This window comes from Leptopilina boulardi, unplaced genomic scaffold, assembly GCF_019393585.1.
Source record: "Leptopilina boulardi isolate dan_hultmark-lab unplaced genomic scaffold, ZJU_Lbou_2.1 LbouV2_51, whole genome shotgun sequence".
NCBI classification, from domain to species: Eukaryota; Metazoa; Arthropoda; class Insecta; order Hymenoptera; family Figitidae; genus Leptopilina; species Leptopilina boulardi.
In genome coordinates this window covers 107,672-133,020 of record NW_026137996.1, presented here as the reverse complement: position 1 = coordinate 133,020, position 25,349 = coordinate 107,672, and the positions used below count along the sequence as shown (strand labels likewise).

Sequence of the window (25,349 nt, the reverse complement as noted above, 5' to 3'; positions counted from 1 at the left end):
ATGTAGTAAAAAGATTTTTACTAAAATAATTTTTTAATTACTAAAAACATTATACAAAGATTCATTAAAAATGAAATAATAATAATTATTATTATAATAAAATAACAATAACATTATAATGACATTTAGTGTAATTAATTGAAACATTCAAATAATCAGTTAATATCAAATATAGATCTAATAATTTTCAATTGTTAACTTCAAATTAATATATTTACAATATATTCTTATTTAGGGAAAATAATTAATAAAAAATATAATAATTAAGTTCAAAAACTTCTCATTAATTTTAACAGTCAATTTAAAAATTAATTATTATTCAATCAAACATTGGAGAAATTAAAAAAAAAAAATCAAATTTAAATTACCAACATTTTATAAAATAGATTTCCCCGAAAAAATTATTTTAAGTTTTTGATTTTTTTTTTAAATTACTAATTGAAACAAGCGAACTCCTATATTGAATAATAATAATTAAAGATATGATGAATTTTTTATCGAAAACCCCCATTTTCGAATTCATATTGTTGAAGAGAAAAAATATTCTTTTGCAATTTTTTTTTTTTTTTTTTTTTTTTTTTTTAATTTTAATACGCAATATCGAGATCACATCCATTTGCGATGATGTAGAGCATAAAATTTTAAATAGCCCCTGCAAAAGTAGATTATACTCTGTAATTGAATATTCTGCGAGCGGAAAAGCTTTGCCAATTTTGGGATTCGTCGAATTGACAGTCTCGCCACGAATCGTCGTGCTGGACGTACAGATGTATTCGTTATATCGACTATACAATCATTGAACAAAACAAGAAAATAAAAAAGAAAAAAACAAAAAAAAAATTGACACCTGCTAAACGCACGAACGAACAAATACAATTCAATGAACATATGTTACTTTTAATTTTATCTGATCTTTCATCTGATATTGACTCCTTCCCCTTTTTTTTTATTACTAACTCAAAGCCAATCAATGAAGAGTTTCAAAAAAAAAAAAAAAAATATTCTACTATTTCTAACTAATGAAGTTTAAAAAAAAATTAACTTCTTTTCGCGAATCAAGTATATTTAATTTTTTTCTCAATGTGACACTTTTACTTAAAATAATAATTCTTAAAAAAAATATGTGATTTTTTTTCTCTAGTATAAAAATGTTCTTTACAGAAAAAAAATATATCTCTTATTATGACTATTTTTTGTGTTTATAGCGAATTGTGGATTATTCAAGAAACGTGAGTAAACTGTATGTTCAAATTTGTATTCCATCCAGAATTCGTGTTCAATGTTTTATTTTTTTTCTTCTTTTTTTTTTTTTTTTTTTTTTTGCAAAATGTAACCAGTGTCTTAGGTAATCCTGACGGTTGAATAAAGTTATAGCTATATAGCAAAGCAACGGAACGAGAAGATCAAAAACAAAAGTGTATAGTATACTTAAAAAGTTATAGTCCTCTAAAAAGATTTATAGGAGCACCATATATATACACAAGGTGCACATATGATATACAGAAACTATAAACACTTTATGGTGCACACGTTGACCATGTGATACAAAATGACGTCACACATTACCAATTATTTATATCCCCGTCTATATTCAGAAATGGAGAAATTTTTTATTCCTAATAAAATATATTTCAAAATATAAAGAAACAATCATTAAAAAAAAAAAAAATTCAAAAAAGAAGACGAAAATAAAAAATATCCCATTAATTATCAAATAGTTGGAAAAAGAAATTGGTCTTTGGAAATTATAATTATTTTAATTAAATAATTAACAATTTTATTTCTTTGAAGAAGTTAAAATACAATTTTCAAATTGATAAATTTAATAACGCATTTTATTTATTCAAACATAAATGAGATTAAAAAGGAAAAAAAAAGAGAGAACCTAATCTTTCGAGAAAGGGTGAGTATAAAAATATTTGATCTAAAGGCGGGAATGTAATTTATTATGCCATTCTTGTCCCCTGGGTCCTCAAGGAACAGTGTATTATATTGGTCCAATGTGGTTTGGTCCGACACGCAGGTCTTACGCGAAATGTACCTAGCTGAGCACAGTTACGAGCAAATTAATTACGTGTAAGAACCTGCGAACACGAAACTTGCATTTACAACACTAAAGTAATTTAACATAGAATGAAGTACGATGCCTTTTAAACATTAATTAAATCCCTCTTGAATGTGTGTGATCGAAGAACAAGTACCTTTCATACAACAAAATCTTCTTACAAGAACAAACTTTTAATATCATCAAAACCAATTATTACTATCACTATTATAACAATATTTCTCACTTTGTTCTAATTTCAAAGTCTCAAAATTCATTTCTATAATCTTAAAGCGAGAAAATGCAAACTTCATAAAGTAAACTTTAATTGTAATATAATTCTACATTCAAAGAAGTTATAAATTTAATTACAACTATCATTTTAAATTCATTAATGTATAGAGAAATTCAAATTTTATAAAAGTTTAAGAAATGCAAATCAAATTAATTATTAAAATAAAAAATTATTCCTTTTTTTTGCAGCTGATTTCGCTAAACAAATGAAAAACACGAAATACAATTTCTTCCAATTTAAAATGATTATCTTTCAATATTATACCCCCGCCCCCCACCTCCTAAGTGAAAACAATCAAAATTCAAATTTCAATATTTTGTGGTGCAGATTTCATACTTCCAATTTAAAAGCACTCAACATTTGTCACTAGCGAAAAGCTTTTATCATCTGAAAACTGAGTATTTGCCGCATTTTAATCTCCATGAATAACAAATTTTTTCTCTACGGAATAAAAAATTTTAAAAAGTGAATTTTCTACATTCGTTATTCGTCTCCTGTGTAGATTCACCATTTCCCGTATATATTTCGATTCATCAAGTTTATGCAGCTCATAATTTTTTTTTTCATTTTTTTAAAAAAATCTCATGTATATGAGAAGAAAAAAGGAAAATTTTATTTTTTCATGAAAAATAATTCCAATTTCCGAAAAAAAAAATTAGTTTAAATTAATTTAAATTAATTAAAATTCTATTTTAATTTAATAAATGGAAAATAATAAATGAGAACCAGTCAACATTTAAAAAAGGAAAATTTCTTATATTCAAAGAAATTTAGAAAATCGAAGAAAAGATTTTCTTTAATTTCAAAAAATTTAAAGAATACAAAATTGTTGATTAAAAAAATTTTTAAACTTTCCACCAATTTAAATGAACTCAATAAACTTTTTTTTATACAGTCGAAATATTTTTATATTAAACAAAAATAAAAATAGTTTCGTTTAAAACAAATAAAATAAAGAAAAGCAATTTCGATCCAAGTAGAGAAATTTTCCGAAATTGTAAAATTTTTGATTAAATTTAACATGTTCATTGATAAACTATATTATATATTCCAGGGAGATAATATCGACAAGTTTTAGGATAGATTTCCAGGAATGTCTTTCTCACAGAATTGTGCAAGTGAATCAAGACAAAATGAACGATGCGGCACATTGTCTCTCGATGTCACTTGAATGAAATCACCTCTCTCTATCTCTCTCCCTCTCTGTCTTCATATCTTGGATCTTTGACAAAGTTACTATCTGGTAAATGCCATGCAACTATCAAGAAAGTTTCGACCAAATACGGGTAGTTATTAGATAGCCCTGACCACCTCCTCTTCCATCGCAAGTTTCAAGTCCTCGTGTTTGTTTGCTTCCATAGAAGAAGAGACTAAAGCATATATAGTTGATATAGAGGAAAACAGAAACATGTTGTCAGTACGAAGACATGACCTAAGACGTAATATGTGAGATATAAACTTATTACCCCAGACTTTGTATAGTTAAACGACTGTCACTTGCAGAAATGTTAAAACAAACAATTCACCCTCAAGCTACTTATTCTAATCTTTAAATTTTGACAGAAATTTCAAAATGCATTGAATTGGAAAATTATACCTTATAAATTCAAGGTTAACATTTCATTTATAATGGAAATTTTTTTTATACATTATATATAATTAAATATTTAAAAGAAAAAGCACGTGTTTAATATGCAGTGATTGCAATTAAAAAAAGTATATTTGACTATAAATATATTAATTATAATATAAGATTATATAAAAAATATAACATAATTAATCGTATACTTTTAATATATTATTATATTATAATTAGTATTCACTTTATTAAAAATATATATTAAATGATTCATAAAATATATTTTTTAAATGTTGAAATTTGTTTATAGTTAATATTTATTTGTTTACTCGAAATTTCATAATGTTTACGATACATTATTTATTTTCTATATTAATTATTATTAAATTATTTTTTAAAAAAAATAATATATCTGAAACCAAATGGTGACATCTACCAGTGGAATTTTTAGTTGCAAAAAGCTTTTACCCTCTAAGATTTTACCCATCGTCGACAAACTTTGGTTGTAAAAAAAAATTTATTCACCAAACTGATGAAAAATATCAACGACTAATAATTTACCTACTATCAAAAAATCATATTGTTTATGGTAACAGAAATTATTTGCACTTGCGTTGCGAATTGATTAATACAAATATTTAAAAATATTAATTTCTTTTTTATTTTTCTCTAAAATAAATATATATATATATATATATTAAATAATAATTATCGAAATTGTTAATAAAACTGTAAAAATAATATTTAATTATTTAAATTACGAAAAAGCTTAATTCAAAAACATAATATGTGTAAAAAGAATATAAAATCTTTTTTTATTCAATTAATTCAATAAAAAAATTAAACAAATAAATAGTTAACTATAGACAAACTTTTTAATTTAAAAAAAAATATTTATTTATTAGATAAGATTTAAATTTTGTTAAGAAATTCCCAATTTCAAATATTTCATTTAACTTAATAAATAAATGAACAATATTAAAGTCAACTATGTAAAAATTATTGACTCAAAAATATAGATATTAAATAATAAAATAGGTTTTCAGAATTTCAAAAAAAATTTACCTTGAATGAAATCCAGCGATGATTGCTACTGGATTCCTTCCACAATTGCACTGATTCTAATATGCACAAAAAAACGGTTTTAAAGCGCGCACTGACTCAAAACTTTACAAACTTCTCTATTTATACTATTTAAATTTATTAAAACTATGACTAAGTACTTTATCAACAAGGTGTACTTTTAATATTAAAATTTGTTTATTTTTCATTCGTTCTCATTGAATAATTGATTGACATAATTTATCTGTCTTTGGCATGGCTGAAAAAAAAGAAAATTATTTTAAATATAACAGAGAAAAAACATTAAAAGCTATGAATTTATAATTAATTATTTTGCAAACAATAAACCTAATTTTTTATTATTCAATTAATATTATTTTTTCATTTTCTTTTTTTAAATTAACTTGAGTATATAAAAATACAAATATTGAATAATAATTAATTATTTTTTTGAATAATTAATTCAATCTGAATTAAAAAGTTGGAAAATAAAAAGAATTTATTTATTATTATATCTTACCTTAACTCTTAATTCTCAAATATTGACAATCTCTTTAAATTTCGTCTTTTGTTAACGAAATATTTACAGCAAAAAGTGGTCACCAAAGAGAGGAACTGAAAGAAATTATTATTTAATATAAAATGTATAATAGTTTTAAAACAAAATATTTGTAAAATCATGACAATAGAAATAAATTATATTTTAATTCCGTTAACAAAATGATTATCAATATATATTATTATAATAATTATCAAAAATTTTACCATAATAACGTGTTCCTTCCCAAATTAAGATCCTTTCTCAGCATTTCATTCAATTAACCTTCGGAGATCCCTTCTCTGGGTTGTAAATTGAATTTTCAATTCAAAGGACAACCTTTCAAAAAGACCGAGTGTTAAAAAAATGGCATATACTTTCAGGATTGGCTATTTCCTATCTCAATTTTTCAAAGATGAGATCGTTTCTTAGCAATTCATTCAATAAACCTTCGGAGATCCCTTCTCTGGATTGTAAATCGAATTTTTAATTCGAAAGACAACCTTTCAAAAAGACCGAGTATTAAAAGAATGGTATATGCTATAAGGGATCGGTTATGATTACCAAGGGATCTGAAAAAGAAAATTTTATTAACAACTGCAAAAATTGTAAAGAAAAATATCTAACAAAATTACGATATCAATTAAAATAATTAGTTTATTATAAATTTTTAATTTGTGATATTAATGTTTAATTAATGACTTTAATTAATTACCCAAAAATATAAAAATACATGTAAATAAAGTAGATTTTCGGGTAGAACATTGCTTTTGTAATTCAAGTTTCAAAATAAAAAGAATTCATTATTAAATCTTACCATAACTCTTAATTCCCAATTATCGACAATTTCTTTAAATTTCATCTATTGTTAATGAAATATTTAAAAAGTGACCACCAAAGAGAGGAACTGAAACAAAATATTAATAAAAACATAATAAAAAAAAAAATATTTTTTATTTTCATTTCGATAAGAAAATAATGAACAAATATAATCTAATAATTGAGGTTAGGTTTATTTGTTGCATATACGATTAGCAATTTATATTATTTTATTAATTATCGCTAATTATATTCATAATTCATTTCGCTAAATGATTATCAAATATGCCGTAATAAATCAGGTTATGTTTATTGTATGTACTAAGTGTGTACGAACAAATGTTTAGCAATAATATAACTAATTATTTTATTAACTATCACTAATTATATTCATCATTAATTTCGCTAAGAAAATGATTAACAAATATGCAATAATAATTAAGGTTATATTCGTTAAATACGATCAAATGTTTAGCAATATATATATACTACTTTAGTAATTATCGCTAATTATTTACATAATTAATTTGGCTAAGAAAATGATTAGAAAATATGCAATAATATTTAAGGTTATATTGATTAAATGTACGATCAAATTTTTAGCAATATATATTATTTTTATAATTATCAAAAAATTTACCATAATGACGTGTTCCTTCCAATATTGAGGTTCATTCACAGCATTTCATTCAATTAAACCTCGGAGATCCCTTCTCTGAGTTGTAAATCAAATTTTCAATTCGAAAGACAACTTTTCAAAAAGACCGAGTATTAAAAGAATGGCATATGCTTTCAGAATCTGTTCCGATCGCCCATGAATCTGTAAAAACAAACAAATCAACACTAATTACATGAACTGAAACTATTTGTCGAAAGATTTTAACAAAAAGTTTCAACACACTGCTAATGAAAAGTGCAATGAGCAGCCAACAAAATGTTGCAAAAATTCTCCCGACGCCATCTTGGAAAAATTGACAAATGCAATTTTGTACTTTTTTGATTGGGAAAATTTTATGCATATTATTGGCCATCACTGTATTTATATCAAAAGCTGAGAAATATTAAGCGAGAACTCAATAATATCAAAAATAATTCTCGCAAAATAATGTTGAAATGCCTTATATGGTCATTTGCCCACGGCAAATGACATATTTCATATTTAAGCAATATCCAACACATTATTTTACATTACTTTTATAAAATATAACTTTATTCATCTTTAATTACTGTTGAGACACAAAAGTTTTATAAAAAATAGGAAATAATTACCTTTTTCGATCGAAAAATCAGGAGGAGAAAAAGAGACGCCATCAATTCAACGGCTATTGAACATGTAGAAACATCGACGATTTCCAAGATCGTGATTGGTTGACGAAATCAATGGCTAGGAGTCAAACGTAGGACTCTGATTGGTGGACAAATTTACTCCACTCAGCTCATTCACTTCCTGTATTTAAATTTGAAACAACAGAAAAGAATTCATTTGTATTTCTAAATATATATACTTATATATTATATTTAACCACAAGAATGAGAATCGTAAAAGTATTTAAATAACAAAATTACATTCTATATAATAATAATGTTTGCTTATGCTTAAATAAATAATTTTTTCTGTAAAATACATGAAATAGCATGAAGCAGGGTTGGGAAGTTAGGAAAAATTTCTGGCGCTTACGATAATTACCGAAAACTTACCAAGTATATTATAGCTGCCCAACTCTGAGTATAACCTTTTCACATAAAGTTAAATGTGTGTGTAAGTGGTCTGTCATTATGTGTGTTTACAACCTACAACTTTTGAATCGAATTCTCTCTCACATTCACAGGATACAAATTTTATGTACTAATAAATTCAGCGTTTGTATGAATTTGTACGTGTGACGTAGTATTTATAGCCGTCAAGCAAAACATGATGGCAAATGACGAGTGACAACTGACTTTTGGTGACGTATTTGAAGAAATTTTTAGAGAAATTTTGACGGACCGGTCAGAAAAACATAGAAAAAAGGAGAATAATAACATAGAAGAATGTCAAAGTGCTCAGGACAGGTATGTTATCCATATTGTTCAACAAAAAAATTTACTCCAAAAAACATGTGACGTTTCCAACCTCAAATTCACCTTTTTCTATTATCTGAGATAAAAGACATACAATTAATTATTTTTTTTAATGTCAAATGATGTCTACTTTTTTTATAACCTTCAATTTCCTTTACAATAGTCTTTCTGCATTTCGCCAAATACTTGTCAAGCGTTTTGCAAATTTTATAAGGTTATGTTTGCTGTCACATGCCAATGCAAAATACGCAATTCCTTTCGGAAAATTTTAAAGAGCCCGTAGGAATTTTGCATATTTTTGTATACATTTATGTCATAAAAGTACAGTAACTAGGTTTATTTGCAATTTTTAAGTTTCAATTTATAATTATAACCAACAACGCCATGTGCAAGCACGTCGCCAAAAAAAAAAAATAATCTGCGGGGTGGGGCTTAACGTGGGCTTAATCCAGACGTTGAGGGTAGGGTCAACAAATTTAAAATCACGTACCTCACAGACGTCTGATTTATTTTTAGATTTCACATGGTTTACAATTTAATGCTTCACCGACCTTGCTTGAAAAATGATTATTCTTTTTAATCACAATTATGCAATGGCTCTCAATATGAAGTTCTCTTTTTTTGTGTAAAAAAACAGACTTAAATTAATATTTAAGTCGCATGTTTATAGAAAAAAAAAGGATTAGCAAATTTATATATAAAATCGTTTATTTCAGCAATGTGCAAAGTCTATTGTAATATTCTGAACAAACAACTTTGACCTAAACTTGACGCATAGATATTGTTTGTAAACAATGAAATAGAAAACCCATTCTAGTAAACATATTTTTTCATTGCAAAAAAAGTATTTAATTTCCGTTTTCGATCAGACAATGTCCTTTAACTTTGTCCACTTTTATTCTTTCGTACTTTCCAATATTCTTTTATCATTTTTTGGAATTTACGTTTTTTCACGATACTCCTCCATTGATTTCAATGATCAGTAAACGAATTTAGCGGAACATATTTATTTTTAATAGTTTTCATTTTAACTCTATTTGGGGGAAGAAATTCTCAATTTCTTATATCTTAAATATAATTGTAATATAATTTTTTATTTTCACAGTTTAAACCACATTTTTGGAATCACTCTCTTCTATTATATCAATGCAAAGAATTACGCTGTGTATTTTCAAAGACTAAGTGTATTTGCAAAAGTGTAAAAATGGATGAGCTGTGATTTATAAGAAAAAAAAAGGTATACGTTGAAATTAACGCCTGTGCCATTTTATTCCATTCAAGAGATTGCAAAGTATTCAGGTTGAATTATCTAATTGAGTATTAGATACTTCAGATAGTATTTACTTTTTTTTTAACGATGGAGGGAAATCACGTTTACAAACCCGAAACAGTCATGACAGATGTCAGTATGCAGGATTTACAAAAATTGTTGATTTATTTTTCGAAAAATACCTATCGAGCCCGTGATGCCGACAATACGGTAATTATTCAATTCTTTGTATTTATTAAATAATACTTAAAATTTCCAAATATTTCTTTCTTTTTATTTCAAACTATTTTTAATTCCAAGAAAAACAATTTTTGGATGTTAAAAATCTTTTTTTTTTTTGTTGAATAAATCATATTTTATTATTATTTAATTAAATCAAAAAATTTATAATAATTTCAGAGCCAATCCATAATGCAAAGATGTGTATTGCTTGCTGACATGGATTATCAACATTCAGTAATAAATAATAATGAAGGTGATTTGAGTGCTCATTATCCGAGTCATTTAATGATCCTAGAATATGAGAAAAGTAAATTTCCGAACAAATGTGATATTCCATCGTCACTGCCACGCACTACGGATACAATTTATGAAAGTATGTGCGATCCAATTAGGTTAAAGGAATTGATAAAAAGCGCAAGATTTGCACGATGTCGATCAAGGTTTCCATTGCCCGTTATACTTTATAATGGAAAATACATTTGTCGATCGTCTACCTTATCGGGAGGACCGGAAATTTATGGAAGATCAGGACTCGATTATTTGTTTGCTTGTAGTGAAACGGGAACAGTTGTAGATGAAAGTTATAAAGACAACACTGACGATGGATGTAGTCGTGAATCATTTGACAATGATTGTCCCGCGGTTAAAAATCAATTTGATAAAGTAAGGAAAAAAGATATAAAACTCCTGAAAACACTTAAAGTTGGTCATATAATTGATTTTATGGTCGAAAACAAGAAGGTCAAGTTTCTTATGAAGTGAGTTTTAATTGGTTATAACGTTTAATTAAAATGTACAAAAAAGGAAAAAACGTTTTTTGTTCTATAAATGATTTTTATTTAATTTATAATTAATAGATTTTTATTTTATTTATATTCTATAAATAAATAAAATGACACTTTTGTTTTCCAGTGTAACTTCCTCGGAGAAGGTCGACAGTGTTGGGAGATATTCAGATTTTAATATTGTTTCACTGCCATATCCGGGATGTGAATTCTTCAAAGAATTTCGAGAACATAATTATGCAGCGAATCATCTTGTTTTTGATTGGACACAGGCTCATGTCGATGCCCATATTGGAGTTCCTGAAGACCAAATATCATCGCAAATAGAAGTTAATTGGGAAGAATATCGAGATTGGGATCTACTTAAGCTTACGCAAAATTATTTGAAACTTATTCTGCGATATGTCAATGAAAGTGATTCTGGAATTTTGATTCACTGCATTTCAGGTAATTTTTCTTTTCAAATTTTGCATTATGAAGAAAAATTTTCAGAATTTAAAAAATTACAATTATTTTTTTTTAAAGGTTGGGATCGCACCCCATTGTTTGTCTCACTATTGAGATTGAGTCTTTGGGCAGATGGAGTAATTCACACATCGTTAAGTGCATTCCAAATTCTCTATTTTACAATTGCCTATGACTGGATGCTCTTTGGTCATGATTTAAAGGATCGTATGAGCAAGGGAGAGGAAATATTTTTCTTTTGTTTCTTTTTTTTGAAACACATTCACGACGAGGAATTTAGTGTACATTCGAGGGAGCATCGTAGTCGAAATTCTGTATTAAATCATCACGAAAGTGATTCACAACTTCGTGATGAAGACTTTAGTACATTTACGCCAAATATTAAGAATCGTCATTCTGTTTTGCGTAACGACAGTGATTCACAATTGGACAATGTAATGTTTGATGGCGAATCAGTTGTTGCTCTCAGTACTGTTAGCTCAAATCTCAGCCTAAATAGTTGGTGTAGTTCCGTAAGTCAACATAGTCGCGATAGTCAGGATAATAATCCGCCTTCAGTTTTTCACTGTAATTCACAGGAGAGTCAGGATGACATTCATAGTAATGGGTAAATTGAAAATTTATAGAATCTAATTTTTATTTATTTAATTCATCAATTTAATGAATTTCTTGTATTTTAGAAATTTTGTACCATGGACATTTTACTCGTCGCCAAGTAAAGAGAGCAGTGGAAATGGATCTCGATCGCCATTGCCAACAAATCGAACATCACCAGTGGCAGTTCCAGTTCCTGGACATCTTCGGCAGAGGAATGAATCCTCTTCATCAGGGGGATCTTGGCAAATGATTTCCGGAACTGGTAGTTTGCGTGGCTCCACAACATCAAATGCTTTGCTCTCGGATGGTCTCGCGTCGAGTTTAGCTTGCAAACCACTTTGTGAAACTTGCACCGGACACGCATCACAAGAATCTAGTACTACAATTGTTGACGATGAAACTTACACATATTTAAAGTAAGTAAATGTTTTGTTTTATTTGAAAAAAGCTTTAGCAGCTTCTAGATCAATTTTGCTTTTCATTAAAATTTTTTTCTTTTTTAATTTAAAAATTTATTTTAAAAAAGTAGAATTTTTAAAATAATTTTGACAAAATTTTTCTGTCTTGCAGGACAAGGAGGGAGAGGTTACAATGTTTACGAAATATATTTTATGGCGCTTACAATACAGTTGGTTTTAAAATGAAGGAATTTCCAGAAAGTAGTGGAATAGGACAAATTCTTGGGAATTTCGCTGAAAAAGTTGGTTTTATTTCTGTTCAACGCACATCATTGTGACCATCAAAAAATGTCGCATTATCGGCTTCCCCACAGATTCTTGAATTTGTTAATTGTTAATTCTTTCATTCAACATTGAAAATTTTATAAGCCAATACGTGAATTATTAAATAATTGTATATTATGGTTTATTTGGATGAGATATATGCCATTGCAATTAAGTTGCAATGTCAATGTACAAGACATAATAAACTTGATATTTTTATAATATAAATAGTTTATTTTTTTCAAAATTCATTTTTACGTGTTTTACAAAGTCTTATGACTAAAAAGAAAATTTCTTACTGAAAAAAATATCTTTACATTATGTTAACAAAACGTAGAAAAAAAATTTATCTCTTCTTTAAAACAATATAATTTACAAAACTAAAATTATAAAATAAATGTACAATTTGTAAAATTTCCTTGTTTAGAAAAAAGGAAAAATTTCTTAAAATTTGTAATTATTATAAATTCATCAGAAAAACGATTCTGGAAGGTGAAACATGTTCTCTGCAGAGAGGACATCGAGGTTTCGTGCGTAACCATTCAGCGAGACAGAACCAACAAAATAAATGTCCACAAGGTGTTGTGGTATTTGAAATTTTCTCTAAACACAATTGACAACGAACACTTGTGCTGAGTGCGACATTTTTCATTTCCGTATCATCCTCCAGTCGATTGTCCTTTTGAAATAATCGCAACATAAATTGAACAATTGTTGCAATTCCTAATAATTTTAAACCCCAACTTATTCCATTGGTAGGTCGACGACCATAAACCTGCAAGAAACATTTTTTTTTTCAATATTAATTATTCTTTAATTAATTTTTTTTATGAATTCTTCAATTATTACCTTGGCATAATCAACTCCTATTAATCTTTTTCCAATACTATAATATCTACCAAACAAATAAAATAATCCACGATGAGCGAGAATTAATAATGGCACAATGGCCCTCAGTTTTGTAAGAAAAATATTTAAAAATTTCACAGCTGCAGGAGTCAATTCATTGTGGGGATTATTTATAGATTTTTGTAATCTTTCAAGAAGTTTTAGAAATGCCTGCTCTCCGAAACATTCTAAAATTGCTGCCAATACTCGTGCCTAAAAAAAAACAAGAAAAATTTTAATTTAATTTAAAAACCATAAAATAAAGAAGTAATTAATGATTAAAACTTACACTCAAAGGTGGAACTTTACAAGCATCCAAATCAACTTGAACAATTCCAGTATATTCTTCACCTAGTGTCTGATTCCCCATTCCCGATGTAAGAACAAAATAAATAAATCTTGCTGGAACATCTGATTGCATAAATTGTAATAAAGATCTGTATTTTTTGAATTTAGCCAAAACATTTGACAATTTTTCACTCAATGTCCACACAAAATCATTGTCTCTTTGAGAAGAACGCAAAATTTCTGCCTGATTTGCACTATTTAGTTTCTTAAGAACCAAATTCTTTTTTTGACTCATTTTTTTCAAAATGATTATAAAATTTTGAACAGTCACACTGAATTAATTCATTTAATTAAGAAATTAAAAAAAAATTCAAAATCTGGCGCCTTTTTTTTACTTTTCAGATTCCAAAAGTAAACATAACCTATAAATTTTCCTAAATCGGACTTTTGTCAATCAACACGTCTCACAATGCGTATAAATCACATTTTTATTTATCACAATTTTCACATTAAATGCAGATTCATGAATACTAAACGACAACATTTATTATTGAAGGAATGATATAAAACTACAAGAAATATAGAGAAATTATAAACATTTGGTTCTATAATTAACGACACAGTAGCCAACATTATAAAATTCTTACCGACAAAACAAATCATTCAAAAATATTTAAAAATTCTTATTAAAAGTAATAGTTAATTACCAGAACTTGGAATTCATTTATAAAACAAAAATATTCATGTAAGTAGCAATTAGACTTGTAAAATTTTCCAATAATATAGAAACAAAGTCAGACATTTTGAATACTTCGCTTAAAATCAGTTCTACCACTGTGATAATAAGAATTTTTTCTCATTTTTTTATCTTTCTAAAAATAAACATTTTCTAATAAAGAAAGCTTATAAAACATTATTAAACTATAAAATAAATTAAATATCTAGTAAATTCTTTTTTAAAAAAGACATTTAAGTATGTGTACAGTTATATTTCATTAATAATAATTAAAGAAAATTGTGAAGTATAAATTTTCTATTCAAATTTAGTGCGCGTTCTGGACAATGTCGGTAAAACAGATTGTAGCCAATCGCAGCGCCGCGACAAGAAGCGAGTAGCCAAACTTTAGCAGCCAAAGCAAAAGCGGCGAGGCAGAGAGGCATCGCCCTAGATAACGGTAGAATTGTGTAGTGTCTCCTCGTTGTCTTTTTCGCACGGGAATTATAGTGCAATTAATTCGCAAGAAAGAAAAAGTGTCAAAAACTAATCGTCGATTTTCGCGTCAATATTAAATCACGATTCCGATAACAGTCGTCGATGGAATTTTCGCAATACAACGGATTCGTGTTGAATTGAGAGTGACACACTAGCCGCTTCACGGTATTATATACGTGCATTCGACTTATAAAAGTGTACATTTATTTTCTCTCCATGAACTCATGACGGTGCAGTGACCAAGTGAACAGCGTGGCAGGAAGCGATTAATCGCCGGGGAATCTGTAAAACAGGATAGACAAAAAAAAAAGGCGAGATTTTATTTTACAACAAGGACTTGGAGACGTTGCAGCGAAAAACGAGAGTTCTGCTTGCGGGATAGATAGAAGGTATGTGAGTATATTAAACAATATCTATAGTGTTTATTTTGTGTATGCATTTTCTAAATAAATGAAATAAAAAGAAAAAAGAAAAGCCACCCCCGCGTGGTGCTCTTGATAAATGATTGGAATGCCGATGGCCCCCCCGCACCGGAAATTGGTGCTCCCGCGCGTTTCTTACATTTAAAGCCACTAAAAAAATCCTTTTCTCCCCCAGGGCCCGGCGGACGCCTCCATAAAGTTTTGTTAATGTTTCCTAATTTGGTTAATTACGAAACCGGCGCCGATCTTGTTGCTATTTAAATTGTAAAATTTCATAAAGACATTTTCGTTAAGTCCCTGTGTTTTCTAACAAAGCTCTCCCCCTATTAAAGAGATTGGATATATATATATATATTTTTTTTTTTTGAGGTTTCTTCTCGTTTCCCTTCCTTCGTCAATGACTCATATATGAGAATCATCAGGGCAGGAAATAACTTGGAAAGAAAGGAAAACCGATAGATAGCCTTTGGGTCTCTCGACATATCTGGGTTCTCTCTTATCTCCTCACTCGTCAATTTTCTATCTCCTTTAGTTAATGTTTCACAATTCTCTTCTCTAGGTCTTCCAATTTGAATCATATTAATTATGCGCAAGGTCAATGAGACACAAGAGTGTTTCTTGATGGCTTGAAATGCATAGAAGGAATCGAGAGTTCATTCAGCTTTCGCCTTCACTGCACGTGCTACCTCATAGATGGAGCTCGCTCGATCAAACTCCTTCATCAGTGTCAAGAACTGTCGCCAAATTTTTCATCCACCTCGACTTGCAAGACGAGTGTGATAAAGTGGACTAGAATGCACGTGTTTTAGATGTGAAAATGTCTCGGGAGAACGTATGTCCTAGATAGAGTTGGACTTTATTGGTCTTTTTTTTCTGCTTTCCAGACACAAAAAACAAGTCCCAGGCACTCGAGAGACCGGAGACACCTTGTATTAATAAAGATTTTATGTTTGCTTCGGGAGTTCATAATGATAAATTTCAACAGCTTCCGGGGGATCGTAAATGTCTCAAGGACTCGAGTAATGTCATTCAAAAGTGTTGATTAGAAATGTTGACAGGTGTTTGAAACTATTCAGTTGGAATATTTTGATAATTAGATTTTGAGGTTCAATTAATTGATAAATTAAATTTATTTTCTAATTTATTACAAAATAAATTATTTCCAAATAATTGCAAATATTTTTAATTTCCTGTTTATTTGAAAATATTTAAGGTTATGTAAGAAATTATCAATATTTTGAAATTAAAGATTATTTAAAAAGTATTTCAATATGTAGAAATAATTATACGAATAGGTATAAGAAAATATTTAATTGTTTAAATTTCAAATTCTAATTAGCTAACAAAATTTAAATGTTTATTTTTTAAAATCAAAAAAAAATCTAATTATCAAAACAAAATTTGAAATGAATATATATGTTTTAAAGCGGAAATAATTATTAGAACATGGGAATAAATTTCGGAACTAGAAAATCCTCCTCCAACTGTTTGTGTGTTTTTGGCTGATTCAAAATATTTTTCGCAATTCTCCCAAGAAGAAAATAGAGAAAAGTCACAATCGTAAATTATTCCACCAAGTTTCGCAAAACGTTTATAGATTTCAGATTTTGGCAACATGACAAAACTTACTAAACCAAAGCAATGACATCACGCATACAATAATTTCAAATTAGCCTGTCCTCAATTTTAAAAACGATCCTTTCTCATGTTAAAAAAAAAATAGGTGAATTAGTGTTTTTAAAATTTGCAATCCATTTTGAAATAAATATAAAATGTTTCTTAAAAATATGAATTTTTTTTTTATGAATGAAGTTGTTTGTCTCGACTCAAATATATATTTCATATAAAACCTTGATAACTGATAAGAAAGATAAACAGAACATCTGTTAACATAATATTGACACTGTAGTTAATTATTTTTGGAAATAATACTTTTTTTTAAATTTCATTTTAGAAAATGTTTATAAATATTAAATTATTGCAAATAGTAAAGAACAAGCTAATATTATTTTTTTTTTACTTTCTTTTGTGTGACTTGCGTGTTTCCGGAAGTGACGAAGTTACAAATACAATTTTCGCCCATTTGGAATACTATATCCATGTCGAAGGTTTCAAAGGACTTAGGTCAAAGTGACTTTATCTTTCGTTCACGCGCAGTGTTCTTGTTCACGAGCAGTTTCCTTCGCGATAAAAAATGACCTACTCTCTCGATCCATTCCGCAATTGTGGAAGAAGATTTTCCGCCAATTACAAACAATGTGTTCTGAACGTAACTCATATATATATATATATATATTTCTGAAAAGACTCATTGTCACACAAAAGTTTAGTTTTTTTTTCTATTCCAAAACAATTTATATAGGCTATACAAACAAATAAAAAAGAATTGTCTCGCTTTCCATATATAAAACATTAAAAAAAAAAAAATTATTAAATGGAAAATTTGTTTTTCTTTGAACAAATAAAATTTTTAATTTCTTCAAGTAATTGAATTATTATTACATTATTATTCGAAAAATGTGGAAAATTTACATCAAAAGTAATTTTTGTGAAATTAATTTTTAACAAAATTTTTATATTTAAAATTTTTTTTCAAATTTATGGTATTTAGAAAAATATTATTTTTTTAACTAATTCCCGTAATTCCAGCTACGGAATTTAATTAATTACAGTCAGATTTTTTTTGTTAGTAATAAAAAAAAATATATTTTTAATTTTTATTTTTTATTAGTATCAAAAAAGACAAATTGAGTAGAAATTGGAAATTTTATATATATATATATATATATATATGTAATTAAAGGATTAGAAATGAGGGTAAACCTAATAACACATGAATATGCAATATGAAATAAGTCTTATATGGTATCAGTATTAATATATATTTATATACGGGATGATGGTGATCTATATAGTGCTTCTTACATGAATCATATGAGTGGGAGTTGTGATGTTCTGAAATAGATTTTTGTACCCCCAAGATATATAAGCATTGGAAGTCATGATCGTTCTTTTTTGTCGCGTAACTTTTTTTTTCTTCCTTTTTTTGTACATCTCAATCTAGTAATAATCTTTCTCTTTTCATTCAGCAATTTTAGTTTTTTTTTCTTCTTCTTCTCCTCCTCCTCTCTCTCTCTCTCCTACACTCACCATTTCCGCTTATCTCCGGGAGACCCGTTAATTTTACTCAATTTACCGTAATTGCTCGTTCGCTTGTGACAATTCGATTTGTCACTTTCACTTAATAAATTTCTACAGCGAAAGCAATAAAGTACCGAACGATTAACCCTATGACGTGGTCGCTTATCGACTCTTCATTTTGCATGTGCTTCAAATTCTCAAATGTTCGAGAAAATGCAATATTTATATTATAAATTTTTTTTTTTTTTTTTTACAAATTTTATATTAAATATTTTGTATGCGCTAATATATTTTCTAATTTTTTATTAAAAGAAGTTATTTGACAAAAATATTTTTTGGCTAAACTTTATACGAAAAATGAAGTTTTTTAAAGGATTGCTTTTGTCTCCAAATATATTTAAAATTAATCAGCATTGAATAGAAACTAGGTTAATTTTAACAATCCCAAAAATCTCAGTGTTTTTATGGTATTGAAATTCTTCTTTTTTTTCTGTAATTTAATTGAATATTTTTTATTATACTTTTGATTATATATTCGAAATATTGATTTACTTTTTTCCCAAAATCGGTGTATTTATATACAAAAGTTTTATTCTGATAACCGAAACAAGATTTAAATTGAATTCGATTTTGTAATTTAATTTTTTTTTTCCCATTTCAAGTTTCTGCTTTGTGAGTTAGATAAAATGTTTCCTGTCAGAATATTATATATATATATATATATATATATATATATATATATATATATATATATATATATATATATATATATATATATATATATATATTTCCAGATGGAACTCGATTGTTGTCAATGTCAGATTTATTGGTATAAGGGATTTAAAATATTAATCTTATAATATTGAAATTTGAAGTAATTTCCAGTTTAATCATTTTTCTTTAATTTTAATTTAAAAAAACAATGTATATAAAATACAATAGATTATAAAATGATATTCATAAATTAATTTTCTTTTGAAAATAAATTTTTATTTTATTATTGAGAATGACGATAAAAATTTCTGCATTGGCGAACGCATATTAAATAAGTCAAGTATTAATTTACAGAAATATGAAGCAATTAAAGTTAAACGAGAGACGAGTATATATAACACATAACTAAAAATAAAACCGTCCTTGTAATTTATCTGTACACCCATAAATTGATAATAATTTTTCTCACATATATTTAACAGAGAGCTTTCAGCTTTCAATATTGGTTTACAAGTTTCACCAGTTAGTTTATTAGAAACAAAAAAAAAAAAAAAATAAAAAAATAAAAGGGAAATATTGTGAAACAGTGTCACGAAAAAGGAGGCATTGAACGAAAATATAAAATAATTACCAAAGTAATAGCCACAGCATATCGAACATCGGAGGGAAAAAGTGAAACTATATATATATGTATATTGTTGGAGAAAATTTGCGCGCATAAATAGAGTCTGAAATTGCAATATAAAATAAAAGCGATAAAAGCATATCCGACAGCAGTCAATATAATAAAATTTTACTGAATTTTATTTGGCGAGGGAGAGTACAGGTTGAATAAATTTTAACGTGAATTATCGGGAGTTTTTTTTTCGGTGTACAAAAAAAAAAAATAAGGCATATTATGAAAAATGAAAAGGATAACGAGGAGTCTCTTGAACTTGTCTCGAGGATATGAAAACCTCGAGAAAGGAGTGACTTCTCACGGTGGTAGGGAGTTAAAGAGGAAGGTAAACGTTCGACAATGAGACGTCAGTTCATATCCAAGGGTCCCCAGGACCCCATAATGCTCTATGAGATTCACGAACCATGACTCACTCAAAGTCACGCAACTATATTAACTCATGTGAGCCCTTTAATTGTTCAATTTTTCTGGTACGAAAACTTCCAAGTATACAAGGGAACTCTTTTTTTGTTAATATAGCATTCAAAAAGTCGTCAAATTTTTATTGAAAATTTTATTTAAAAAAAAGTTTTTTTTAAATTTTATGTCATTCTCAATGAAAGTGAAATTATTTTTCAATAATTTAAATTAATTAAAACTACTACAACACTACTTTTTTTATATTATACAATAGTTTATAACATAAAAAAAAATGTGTCGCTAGATTGAAAATTTAATTTAAAAACAAAAATTGTTTGGAAAAAAAATTCATATATACTGTTTCACTAAAGCTCTTGAAAAAACTTTAAAGCTTTTCAAATCTCTGTTATTGAAAGTTACGTTCGCAGTAATCTTTAATCAAAATTGATAGCACTCTAAAGCTTTTTTTTACAAAAGCTTTGCCAGTTTATTGAAAAATATTTTTACTCGACTTTTTTGTCATTGTTGTATACTAAAGATTTATTTATGTTTTTTTTTTATTTTTAATTAACAATCGTTTTTTTCGAAAAAATTTTTTTCCAATAGAAAATTTTCGTTTATTTTAAAATGAAATAGAATTATCACACGTTTTGCTATATATCTCTCTCTCTTTCTCTCGCTCAAGTGAGATGAAATACTGCTAATAATTTTCTAGTACGATGAGGTATTTTGTCATGCGGTGTAACAATCGAAACAAGGAATGCTTATGCAAATGAAATGCAGACTGAAATGTCAGGGATGATAATCATCTTATGCAATTGTGTTTCATTCACTGTTAGGAGTAATAACGTATATGTCCCATTTATTGCGAGCGCATATCAAGTTATATCCACATTATCTCTAAAATATGTGTGACAGTAATGTAATTAGATAATTTTTCACAGTTTGACTAAAAGAGAACATTACGGAGGATATATAATTCTAAAAACAGAATCTATTTACTTTTATTATCCGCATTAATTTTAGTATTTGATTTTTTAATTAACAAATTTGAATTTCAAATATGATTTGATTAAAATAATTAAATTTTTTTGTATTAGATTCTTTAGTTTAAATTTTGTTGTTTTATATAACAAAAACCAATTATGTAAGGAATTTTTTTTGTAGGGAAACTTTTTCGTATTCTTATCAATGCGGCTATAAAACAAAATACAAACAACACAAAAAAAATATTCTTCTTCTTTTGTATAATTGATATGTATATATATGTGTACAATTTTAATTTCTAAAATAGAATAGCATCTGTATAGTGTACAAAGATATGTCTTTACTTGATTCTTAGAATTTGGAAAACAAGGTGCTAACTTTTGTTCCACAAAGAATCCCTTGTCTACCTTTTTTTTCTTCCTTTAAGGTGGCGCATTATTATTGCTTTTTCATTTACTTTTGAAAATTCAAACCACCATTAACGAGCAATTTTTAATATTTTTTATATTTGAATGTACTCGCAAGGGTTTTTTTTTTAAAAAAAAAATTCCCACAACAATTTTTAAGGTGTTATAATTTCATTAATGGATTTTACTTTGTATTCTGTGTTTTTTTAATTTGCTTTTAAATTAAAATTAGAATGATTTTGATTTCTTCTAAATGTTTGACAAAATAAAATTCTATTTATGCAAACAATTTAATTATTATTGGTTTTCTAAGGTGGACTTCGCAGAACTTTAGTTTACACGTAATTTTTTGCACGCAACGCACAGTTGTGATTTATAATGACTCATATATATATATATGTATATGCATAATTGCAAAATATTATTATAGTTGTGACATATTTAAAAAAAAGAAATATTGTGAAATTGAAACCAGTGATCCACAAAGAATGCGATTCAAATGTTTTACTTTGAATTGTTTATTTTTTCTTCAATAATTGCAATATATATTTGCAATATTCAAACGTATTCCATAAGTACCACTTTTAATAAATAACTTCTTGTGTCAGAATTTTTGAAAATAACATCAAAATCATGTTTGGAAATTTTCAAAAATTTATATGAAACTAAAGTCCGCAACGTTTTTATAAACGAAAACGAAAAAATAATTAGATAATTATGTATTACTTTGGCATAAAATTAAAAAGTTATTCGGAGGTAACTGGCTTCTATAAAAAAAATTAATTTCTTAAAAGTTTGTGCAACTCAAAATTAATAATAAAATGACTTGAAAAAATCATTCTATTTTAATTTTTCGTTTTTTAAAAACGTTACGGACTTCAGGTTCATAAATTTATAACACAGAAAAAACGCTGGATAAATTTTGTTACGGGTAATTTTAACCAATGCTAATTCACATAGACAGTGGCGTACTCAACTAGGATAAAATTTGTTGCAGTTAATTCTTATACCGATTTTGGGGTAAAAATTCTACTTTTTTTTTAGTGTGAAATACTAGTTGTTGAGATACAATTTCATAATAAAATAAGGATTGATAAAGCACTGAAAAAAAAATTCTGGTTAGGCTATATTTAACATTACTTTCTAGTTATGTTAACCAGAATTCTAGTTGAAATAACTAGAATTCTCGTTAAAATAACCAGAATTCTCGTTAAAATAACCAGAATTCTGGTTAACCTAACCAGAATCAAAATGTTAAATATACCCTAACCAGAATTCTGGTTAGGCTATATTTAACATTACTTTCTAGTTATGTTAACCAGAATTCTAGTTGAATTAACTAGAATTCTCGTTAAAATAACCAGAATTCTGGTTAACCTAACCAGAATCAAAATGTTAAATATACCCTAACCAGAATTCTGGTTATTCTAACTAGAATTTTTTTTCAGTGAGTGACAATGTTACACTGAAAAAAAATTCTGGTTAGGCTATATTTAACATTAGTTTCTAGTTATGTTAACCAGAATTCTAGTTGAATTAACTAGAATTCTCGTTAAAATAACCAGAATTCTGGTTAACCTAACCAGAATCAAAATGTTAAATATACCCTAACCAGAATTCTGGTTATTCTAACTAGAATTCTGGTTATTCTAACTAGAATTTTTTTTCAGTGTAGTACTGTTAATAATTTCGAGTTGAGAAGTAGAGAAGATAAATATTAAATTTCGAGAAAAGTATGTGTAAACAACGTGTGCTTGAAGCCATTAAGCACGAGAGATAAAGTGGTAAAAGTACTTCATATTCTCTGAGATATAACACATATATATATATATATATATATATAGAGAGAGAGAGAGAGAGAGAGAGAACCCAGTTTTTCCCTTTGCATGTTATTCTCCTATTATAAGAAACGATTGTGCAACATCACGAATTCGCTTGGGAATGATCCTGACAGTATAATGCCCACATTTATAGTCGTTAATCTCTTGCACTTAAGGGATGTTTCTGACCAAATGAGGGTTCCTATAATCTTCACCCTCGAGCATGGTACTTAAATGGGAAAGGACCATACCTATAAACGATTCATATAATATGTCACATTTCAAATCAATTATTTTCTATATAAATTGAATAGATATTTATATAGAGTTAAAAAAAGGAAATTCTACCTTAATAGAATTTTTGTCGTCTTTAGTGAAAGAATTACGTCAGTAGTGAAGTTAAGTTGGATTGAAATTTACGTCGTCATTCTGCACGTGCACACAAGATTCATCATACTTATTTTCATTCAGTTCTTTGAATATTATAACTGAAAGTTATTCGCAAACGTGCTTTCTAAAATCACAAACAAAATTTTTCTTTACTATTTATATATTGATATATCATATTGTTGCATAGAAAATGAATTTTAAATTCTTTTTCACATTATAAATTGAAAAATATAATAATATAATGTTGAAAAGTAATCTGTTTATCTTAAAATGACAATATGTTTTATTTATTCGAGTACCCCTTCTATAAAGAAGAATTGCCTTTAATACAAGTGACAATTGCTTAATTATGAGAGAAGAAAGATAGATCGTGAAATCGTCGATAGTTACGGAGATTGTGATAATAATAGATTTAGAGATCAAAAAAGAAGACATGTCATAATCATCTGTAAATGTCACTTTGATGATTGGATATAATAGATGTGAAGGGGAAAAAATAATAAAAATTTTAGGTCTTCTTTTTTTTTAATGTCGGTTGTTAGAAACATATGGTGGATTTATTTTCAAATGACCGTCGTTACAAACAAATGCGGTTACTTTAATTTAATGGTAGTTGAAAACATGGTATTTAGAAAATGTCTTTTTTTTTTGTTAATTAAACCATTTTTTTCGATTAAAATTTATTTTTAATTTATTTTTGTATAAAAATTGAATTATGTAAAGAGAAAATAAAAACAATTTTCTCATAATATTATAACAAAGACTCAGAGTTTCTTCTTTATAGTGAGTAATTATTTAAGTAACTTAACAGTAAAACCTTTATGACGTAATGTGTGAAAATCGTAGCGTGTATGAACTATGGAATGTGCTTTATTACTGTCTGGAATTCACTGTACATTTAATCACTAAACGATTCAAATAACTGCTCTTGATGAACGTTTATAGAACTGTTAAGACGAACTTTAAAATTTTTCTTATAAAATTTTATTTCACATGTTACGTTTTAGAAAAAATATTTTGATATCTCTAATTTTAGGAGTTTTTTTTTTATATTATTTCATTAATTTAAAAAATAGTTTTTGAATTTTGAAAATAAGAAATTTTTAGTTGAATATATTGGAAAAAAAATATTGTCTTTTATCGTAGTTATCGGTCAATTTAGTTGAACCCCAGTAACAAGAATCAAGTTTTGCCCAAGTAAAAGAGTAAAGACCGTTATCTTTTATGCTCCACTCGAAGTACACGTTCATACAGGTCATTGCGCAATAAGTGCAAGGACTTTTCAAAACACTAGAAAATGTCGTTTTTGTACAAACACACACTAAAAGTAAAACTCGTTACAGTTCTTACCAATTTCGTTCTCGTAAAGACAAAAATACAAATCGAACGTAGAGGAAAATTGGTTATTGTTCTTTTTGTTAAAACTAATTTTAAATCTTGTAGGTTTTGATTTTTAAAAGAAAATTCGTAGAGAACAATTTCTGTAATATTTTTTGATGTTTGATACACGGAAAAAAGGGTTTGGTACAACCAAACGTTTGG

The 25,349-nt window shown here is 27.2% G+C and overlaps 3 protein-coding genes and 1 long non-coding RNA gene across 4 annotated transcripts in view; 2 read left to right on the top strand and 2 right to left on the bottom strand.

Annotated features, from left to right (window-relative positions):
* LOC127289957 (uncharacterized) overlaps positions 1-6,426 on the bottom strand; it is a 155,110-nt gene extending 148,684 nt beyond the window's left edge. Inside the window, exons 1-4 of the long non-coding RNA XR_007844238.1 lie at positions 6,336-6,426; positions 5,746-6,090; positions 5,501-5,595; positions 4,984-5,239 (exon numbers count right to left, since the gene is read on the bottom strand). This is a non-coding gene — a long non-coding RNA (uncharacterized LOC127289957). The remainder of the gene's footprint in view (positions 1-4,983; positions 5,240-5,500; positions 5,596-5,745; positions 6,091-6,335) is intronic.
* Positions 6,427-8,076: 1,650 nt separating this feature from the next.
* LOC127289906 (myotubularin-related protein 14) lies at positions 8,077-12,687 on the top strand. The gene is made up of 7 exons (XM_051318168.1): positions 8,077-8,389; positions 9,504-9,878; positions 10,068-10,648; positions 10,803-11,122; positions 11,201-11,747; positions 11,821-12,153; positions 12,308-12,687. The coding sequence occupies exons 2-7, from the start codon at positions 9,756-9,758 to the stop codon at positions 12,471-12,473; spliced, it is 2,070 nt and encodes a 689-aa protein (XP_051174125.1). The 5' UTR covers positions 8,077-8,389; positions 9,504-9,755; the 3' UTR covers positions 12,474-12,687.
* Positions 12,673-14,423, bottom strand: LOC127289908 (peroxisome biogenesis factor 10). Its single transcript, XM_051318171.1, has 3 exons — positions 13,637-14,423; positions 13,309-13,560; positions 12,673-13,234 (listed from the first exon to the last, which is right to left on the bottom strand). Exons 1-3 carry the CDS (start codon positions 13,928-13,930, stop codon positions 12,920-12,922), a joined length of 861 nt encoding a protein of 286 aa, XP_051174128.1. The 5' UTR covers positions 13,931-14,423; the 3' UTR covers positions 12,673-12,919.
* A 339-nt stretch (positions 14,424-14,762) lies between these two features.
* The window catches only part of LOC127289909 (ras-related protein Rap1), a 28,967-nt gene continuing 18,380 nt past the window's right edge, over positions 14,763-25,349 (top strand). The window contains exon 1 of the mRNA XM_051318173.1: positions 14,763-15,237. The gene's annotated coding sequence lies outside the window, so the exon portion shown is untranslated. The remainder of the gene's footprint in view (positions 15,238-25,349) is intronic.